General features: G+C 47.3%; 1 protein-coding gene across 2 annotated transcripts in view; it reads right to left on the minus strand.

Annotated features, from left to right (window-relative positions):
* Window positions 1–271: 271 nt before the first annotated feature.
* Window positions 272–8,698, minus strand: part of LOC106811879 (DNA-directed RNA polymerase II subunit RPB7) — a 61,415-nt gene continuing 52,988 nt past the window's right edge. For both annotated transcript variants that reach the window (XR_001394222.1, XM_014815599.1), the window contains one exon: window positions 272–877. Coding sequence is in view for 1 of the 2 variants with exons in the window: in XM_014815599.1 (XP_014671085.1) it covers window positions 864–877 (14 nt within the window). In the remaining variant the exon portion in view is untranslated. The remainder of the gene's footprint in view (window positions 878–8,698) is intronic.

An 8,698-nucleotide genomic window follows, 5' to 3' on the forward strand; every position in this document is an offset into this window, starting at 1 on the left:
ATTCCCTGCTGCTGCCACCTACCCACGTCAGATTCCCTGCTGCTGCTCCCTACACACGTCAGATTCCCTGTTGCTCCCCACTCGCCTCAACTCTGCGTCACTTAAAAGTTAGCACACCTTGCGCTGTCACTTTCGCTTATCTGTCACTGTCACTTTAGAGAAACGTAGTTATTTAAACACCCACGCACGCACGCACGCACGCACGCACGCACGCACGCACGCACGCACGCACATAGTAGCGACACATCGTGATAATCGAGAGAAGTCCGTGTAACTAGAGCAAAACGCATCTTTTATTGACAATTTATTTCGATTCGTCGACACAACGTAAAACACGATTTTCTCAAAAAGAAGAAGTACAGACTGGCGACTGACGTACAGAGCGACGTCGCCACAGGAGTGTGTCGTGATTATGGTGCGACTTCATTGCTTTACTCACGAGATCCTCCAGCGCCAGCGGGTATCGAAGATAGAGTCGACTGTTTTTTACTATTCAGCACCATCGCCGCGAAAAAAACGTTCGACCTAACATCGGTGCAAGAGATCAATTATCGACTGGGAAGATGTCCATCGTCGTTTTCTGACAGGACAATTATTAAAGTGGTCAACCTTGAGTATGCATCAGTCCGATTAATCAAAACCGTGCGTGCGTGCGCGCGCTTGTGTGCATGTGTGCATGTGTGATTTCTATCCGCGAGTGCGTTAGTTGTTGATCATTTCAGACAGAATCCGGGCCGTCACGCTGGGTTTGCTGGACTGAGGCCGACTCCCACCTGGCTGTATTGGCCCGTAGCCAACGCAGACGGACACGTTGCTGGATGAGGTCAGAAAATCTCCCGATCAATCAAGCCCTGGTCCGCTGCTCAGCTCACCAGACCTGCAAGAGGACATAAATCAGCTTTATCTCACGAAACAGCGAGGTCGGCTAGAACAGGTCGCGTGAAATACACGCGATCACGACCCGAATGCCCCGACATCCGTAAGAATCGTAGAATCGGGAATAATTAGCACGTGAATGCTGGGGAAAATGAAGGAAGACGGCGGTCGGGAGGAAGCGGGCGGCCGAGGCTAGAGAGGGAGGGCGATGGCAAGATGGGAAAGGTGGGGGAAAAGATGAGAGGTCGAGAAGAAGGTGGGCGAGCGGAAGAGAAAGGGATCGATGGCAGAAGAAAGACGAACAGCGGTAGAGAGAGAGAGGGAGAAAGAAAGAAAGAGAGAGAGAGAGAGAGAGAGAGAGAGAGAAGGAGAGAGAAAAGGGCAGGAAAATGATGGGAGAAACAGAGGGAGAGGGAGTAAGAGGGGAAAACATGGTGGTAAAAAAGGCACATTATGGAAAACGGAAGAGGAGCAGTTAAGGTGGGAGAGGAACGGCGAGTGCAGAAGAGGGACAGTGAGGGCGCGAGAGGGAAAGGGAAGCAGGGCGAGATGTTGAGAAGGGCGGAGGGCGGGTGAGGTAAGAAGAGGGTGAAGAGGTAGGAAAGACTATAATATCGCAATAGGGACTATAGAGAGGAATGCATGAGAAAGAGAGAGAGAGAGAGAGAGAGAGAGAGAGAGAGAGAGAGAGTGAGAGAGTGAGAGTGAGAGCCGACACTTACTGTAAGCACGAGCCGCGGGTGACGACGACCCACGCGGTGCATCTACGGGGTCAACAGGCGTCACGTTTCCCACAAAAGAAAGACGAACATTTAACATAAAGCGACTGAATAATGAGAAGAGAAAGAGAGAGTTAGTGAGAGGAATGAGACCGAGACAGAGGAGAGGAGGCATACAGATGCAACATCTGGTTGACCGTAGGCATACCTTAGTAATATCCCCCCATCCTTCTCGCACACTCTCTCACTATATGCTTCATTCACTCACGCTCTCTCTCTCTTTCTCTTTCTTTCTCTCTTTCTTTCTCAGAATCTCTATATAATTCTATGAATGTCTGTATTTCTCTCCCCAATATCTCTCTTATTTCCTATTCATAACTCTCTCACCATCTGTCTCTCCCTCGCTCTCTTGTTCGCGTTCTCATTGCATAGTATATTCATCGGCAGTCACTCTCAATCATCGAGCTTTCTTCTCTCTCTCGATCTCGCTCGGACTTCCCCGCACGTTCTACCTGTCTCTGCATTCTCATTTATTCACTCGCTCACTATCTATTATTACCAGCCCCGCGAATGCATGCGCTTGTCGCCCACGCGCTGCGAAGCCACTTGCCTCATCCTATTAGCATCCTGTCTGGCGATTTGCGAAAGAATTTGCCGGTAATGACGCCCTAGTGATTCCTACATCATTTTCGCATGCTGCATGACACTTAATGTGATAGAGCTAACATGCAATTTCGTCTTGATGAACTGTACGGATACTGCGCACTTGACTGAGTATACGCCGATGCGTTGGCGGGAAAGTGGCCACGTGCGAGCGTGCGCGACCTTCATCCGTCCCAGCCTCACCGCATCCACGTATCCATGCAAGCACCCTTAAGTACACACTCCACCAAATACCCGTCCCCTCTCAGTTGAACTCACACACAATGCGCCCACACACTCATATCCCCCTCGCTATTTCCCCTCGCATAAACCTCTCGCACGCACCCACAACACACCTACGCATATACACAAACACGTACACACCGGCTAACCCGTCCGCCTGCGCGAGCGCGATGTGTGCATACACGTGCTTGCGTGCCTGCGAACGCGCGTCTGCATGCGTGCCTTAGATGCGCGTCGATGCTTGCTGGTTGATAAGACGGTGCTGGGTCACACTTACTGTGAGAGCGAAACACGTGAGCGGACAATGGATGAATCTCCGACTGGCGAACAAACAGGGAATTAAATGGTCGATCGACGTCGGTATTGACCGTCCGGCATCAGCCGCGCACAGCCACTCGCGCTGCCGGACCGCGACACACATGCAGCGAGGGAACGCCGCGACTGCACACTCTCGCTCTTATAGCGCCACGACTACGTGAATGTGATTGCTGAGGTTGTCGCTATCGCCATCATCGTCATCGTTAATTGCTATCGCTGTAGTCGTCGTGGGAGAGAAGGAAGAGTAGGAGTAAGAAATAAGAAAAAGGAGGAAACGAGAAAAGAAGAGAAGAGGCATTGGAAAGGTAGAGTAGAGGACGGAAGAAAAGGAGGGCAAGAAGGGGAGAAGAGGAAGAAGGACGTGGGAAGGGGCGAGAGAGGAAAAGAATGTGGTATTGGCGGAGGAAGTAGGCGGAGGAGGGATGGGATGCAGATACAGAGAGAGGGCAGAAAAAGCCACATATTTTTAGGTTGTCATCACGCACCTAATAACTGCGAAAAACCAGAAGTAGAACTAGAAGGGGAAAGGAGAATAATACGTATAGGAAAACGAGCAAAACAAAAATAAATACGATGGGGGGGGGATATGAGAAGGCGATGGGAGAAAGAAGATCGTGATGAGAGATACCGCCTCGCTAACTACCAGCAACAGCTTGCACTCACGGGCGCGGGAGCAGACAGCGGTCACGCTCATCCTCCCTGCGAGGCTGAAGTGAAGCCCTCATTCACCTCCTGCTGCCGGATAAGCATCGGCGACGACTCTGCCGTCACCGACCGCGTCGCCGCGTCACCTCCCCTCCCTCCGCGCGCAACACGCATCGATCTTCCCACGCGAATATCTCGCCGCGAAATTGCACCATAGCGCGCGGCCCGGCCACCTCTTATGAAGTAATAGCATGCAAACTACGTCCTCCTACACTCTAATGAACTCGCCGATGCTACGCTTTGTCGTAAGAACCCTTTAAAATTGACTCCGAAAGATTCGCCGCATAAATATACGCGAAATCGCCAAAAGGAGACGAGGCTGAAGCGAGTAGTAATACTTCACGTGCGCGCGTGCGTGCGTGCGCGCGCATGTACGTGCATGTGTGTGTGTGTGTGTGTGTGTGTGTGTGTGTGAGAGGGTGAAGAGGTAGGAAAGACTATAATATCGCAATAGGGACTATAGAGAGGAATGCATGAGAAATCGGCAAAAATGTAGATGATAAGTGTATACCGACACAACGTTTTGAGCTAGCATAACGCGCACACGCCAACAGCAGGGCGTGCCTGTACATAAACTGTGCAATATATATTATGGTTCGCCATCCAGGATACGTAAATCATACACTGTACTGAATTTGTCAGTGTCCGCTAGATACGGGTGAAATTATGTTGGTTTGACACTTCTTTGAAAGGATGAGCATCTCCATTTGTGATCACCACAGTGCTCAGTTTGTTTTATAATTATATTACGCAGTGTATTTCTCTTATTATTTCAAGATTAATTGCTACGTTTACGCATAATGTAGGCGTACATGATTATAGTGATAGCAGACGTTTTTGACATCATATGCAGACATCAGTAAAGCAATCAGCTTAGTTTATTACCTAGCTTTAATTCTCTAATAGATGCTAATAAAACTAATCAAACTAAATGCTAATAAAAATGCTAAAAATACTAAATTAGAATAAAAATGCTAAAAGGCTCTTTTTGAAGTGACACGTGACATAATGACGTAAAAGCGTATTAAGCATGGTAGTAATATTAGCATATTAGGTAGAACAGTAAGAGTATAATGAAGTGTATAATGATTTCGGCAATTAGTCATATTAATTATTGATCTGCAAAACAAAGCCGGAATGCAGCGACACCATGTAAAATGTTTGGTAATGCAGGAACAAGTTTTAGTTTCACGTCAAGTTTCAATTTATTGTGCACATCATGAAGTTATTCTATTGTTCTCTAACAAACTTATAGTTCTTACGGAATTTGGCAAGAAATAAAGGAAGCAGTCTTGCAAAATCGACCGATGCCTTTTTGTTGAAATTGCGGGGCAAAATATTCCCAGTATAGCTAATGTATAAGAATTGTGACGCTTCAGAAAAAGAAAAAAAGAAAGGCAGAAAAAGTGATGACAGTAATATAAAAAATTCATGAAAAATTAGGGTTCAAATAAAAACATGCAAAACGAAACTTAGAGAAAAGGTAGTTCGCTCATTCAACAATGACAGAACGCAATGAAAAATTTAATAATAAATGAAACCGCAAAGGGATAATTTTTATACACTAATGTACATAATCAGCCAAATATCAATGTTATTACTTCTAACTTAGTTTGTCCGTCGTCATTCACAAAACTAATGGAAACTTGGTAACAAATAAAACTTATTTCACTCAATCCAAAGTCCTATTACATGTTTTTGTGGCGTTGTCTGCACATACAAACGCAATGCATATAGACGTAATAAGACAGAATGATCACTGCTGAAGTGGGAAATTACTTCTCATTGAAAGTAGCCGGCCGTTGTTAAGATCGGCTAGTGGGAATGACAATACGTAACATAGAAGCACTGGACGGAGAAATAAACGATCCTTGCAGGAACACAACAATGATCCTTGCAGGGAGATATTCTATCCATCTATAGGAACACACACGGTTTTGAAAAGAACACACATACAATCTCTGTGGGAACACATACGGACGTATGAGCAAAATAATGAACAGTGTGTATGTACGTGCGTGCGCGTGTGTGCGTGCGTGTACGTGCGTGCGCGTGTGTGCGTGTGGGGGCGCCCCTAGAACAAATGCAAAGAATGTACCTACACGGTCAACAATCCGCGACCGAACTTAGTCGATATGTAAATACCCGACAAGGCTGGCGTAATATGGGTCTCCTAGAGAGCGTGCTTAAAGAACATGGTACTCTCTACCTGTTCTCGCTCTCTCTCTCGCACACGCACAGGCCTACGCCCACGCACGCGCACCCGCACGCACGCACGCACGCACGCACGAACGCACACACACACATACACACGCACATAAAGACACGCACAGGCATGCCCGCAGGCAGGCAGGCACGCACGCACGCACGCACGCACACACACACCCACGCACACACACGCACTATCGTAGCCAGTTCGCTGTGAAAGTGATTAACCACGAACCCTGCGTCCCAGGTGCTACCGGCTTCGTTAACGCATGCAAATGATCGCCTTCCTATAAACGACACAGAACTCTGCTTAGAGAGTCGCGCAGGTGTCCGCCCACTGAACCGTACCGCCAGCGCAACGACTCAGCAAACTGAAACCCCGCGCTCACTCGATCACATTGCCTCATCCATTGCAAAACCAATTGAAAGCAGACTTCCTGCTCATGGAGACTTCCTCCTTGGATACTTCCTGCTCATGTCAATGAGGTAAATACAAGGGTGCTTCCGCGCGCTGATTAAAGTTTTTTTTTACTATTGAACTACTATCGAATTGCCTGGCCGTTGCATCCTCCTCCTCCCACCCTATAAGCTGGGCTATCTACCTGCGTTGATACGAACCACGGACGCATTTTCATCTTCAGTAGGCGAAGCTAGTAGCTACAGTGGTTACAACGCCGACAGTTTCGTTTCCCTGTTCAGTCACATCGCGTGCACAATAATGACGACGCACGCACGGATAGCACCGGTGATATTATGATATATGACATATTGTGATATATATGCGATATTAACGGTCATTTGACGAAACGAACATGACATGGACAACGACGAAGACCGCTAGTCTGCAACACGAGGCGGGAGACATGACCAGGGGAGTACGCAAACCCGACTACAGTACTACTGCTGCCGCCGCCGCCGGCGTAGCTGCTGTTGCTGTTGTTGTTGTTGCCGCTGCTGCTGCCGCTGCTGCTGCTGCCGCTGCTGCTGCTGCTGCTGCCGCTGCCACTGCTGCAGCCGCTGCTGCTGCTGTCACTGCTGCCGCCGCTGCTGCTGCTGCCACTGCTGCCGCCGCGGCTGCTGCTGCTGCCACTGCTGCTGCTGCTGCTGCTGCTGTCGCTACTACCGCGGAACTACCGCGCGCGGCACACACACACAACTTTCTAATACAGCTGCGTGATTGTCAATTACAATAAAATTATCAATTTTCCACTTGATTTGTCTGCATAATTGAATCCCGATTCGTCGCTAGACTGACAACCGCGTGCACGGAGTCGGTTCCGCAGAGTCGCACTGAGACTATGGCGGCCGTCTAGGCAGTAGCTTTCGTTCGGTGGCGCTACAGTCATATAGACTATCGGGCGTAGGTCGTCTATGGATGGAACCAACCGTCCAAGCATCAGTTGTTTACGCTCAAGAATATATATATATATATGTATATGTATATAATATGAGTAACTCCGCTATTCTAACGAAAAACTTCCATTCGACGACATCCATTGCGTTAGACAATTTAAATGACAACAGCCACACAGTAAGCGTTGATCGTCCATGTGAAGCCAGTCCGGGCCACGTGAAGCCGCCCACATAGCTGAAATACGCTGCACGGCTCTTACCTTCAACGTAGAACGTCACGCATGCTAATAGGAGTGACTATACTGGGTGCAATTTTACTATTGCGATAGTTTTGCGATAGTTGAAAAACTATTGCCAATATTATTGTAGTATATGAATAACCATTACGATACGAATGCGATATAATTACTATTGATGTATTGTGAAATGGTGTATTTCGTTATTCATTGTAACAATTCTGTTATGGCTATTTACTAAACTGGTACCCTATCATTCCGCTGGAACACTCGCGCTACGCGAGTGAGCTAGTTGGACCATGCGTACCTGACCGGTGACGAGCCTAATTGCCAGTAGTTTTCAACAATGACGGCGTATTGGTTTTCAGGCACATTTCCGTGCGAAAACATATATTTAGCGGTAAATAACCTAACCTGGTGTTTTATTGTTGCAACTATAAAATAAAACCATAGATTGTTAAGTGAACTATCGTGGATAGTTATTAGTTTTTAGACTTTAACATCGATGCGTTGTCATCGAGCCGCACGCGATTGCAAATTAATCGATATATAGTTCGATGCATCGTTACACACCAACTCACTAACCCTCCCGCTAGCGCCCATGCAGTAGTAGCTCGTCGGCCATGTCTAGCATGTGTAACAGAATAACCAACCGGCGACGCTGCCAGCATTAACTTGCGCGAGAAAAGCAAACTGGCGACGCACAAACCCACGACACCCACCAGAACAGTGTGTTCAGAACGAAAGCGAATAAAACAGAACGGATCAGAACGCCGGGTTGAGATTGGAAGTTTCGAACAGCGTCTTCATGAACGGAAGTAAACGGAACAGAACGGTGTGTTTGTGAACGAAGCTCCGAACAGTGTGAGAATGGTACGAACAGACTTTCCAGCAGTCCTTTACAACATTTTAAGGAGCTAATTTTAGGGAGAAATTAAGGTTTTTTTAGGGCTATTTTAGGAATTTTTAGGGATGAATCGAAACATTTTAGGGATAAAATAAGTCAATTACCTTTCATAAACATCAACGTGTTAACGTACAGATACAGTTCTATGTTGTATGTGTCCAGTCTACCAGCTATTCCTATCCTCCAAGTCCTCGATACGACTGTACATCATCAAGTTTCATGCAAATTAGGCATGTCTTGTACATCCAGCCAGGAACAGGGTCGTATAATCAGACACTGAAGCTTAGGAATCACTGGTAGACTGAGAGTCACGATACTTACACTGTATAAAGATAACTACAAAACATCCATTGACAGGGTCTCCAACCCTATGAACTCCAAATGCGGAATGTTCCCGCGGTGATCAGTAACTAGTGGCGTATTCAGAAATTGATGGGGGGCGAAATGTACCTTGGCTGCCGCAGGCAGGCCCGCGTGCCGTAGTTAAAATT

The sequence above is a fragment of the Priapulus caudatus genome, unplaced genomic scaffold, assembly GCF_000485595.1.
Source record: "Priapulus caudatus unplaced genomic scaffold, Priapulus_caudatus-5.0.1 Scaffold585, whole genome shotgun sequence".
Lineage (NCBI taxonomy): Eukaryota > Metazoa > Priapulida > Priapulimorpha > Priapulimorphida > Priapulidae > Priapulus > Priapulus caudatus.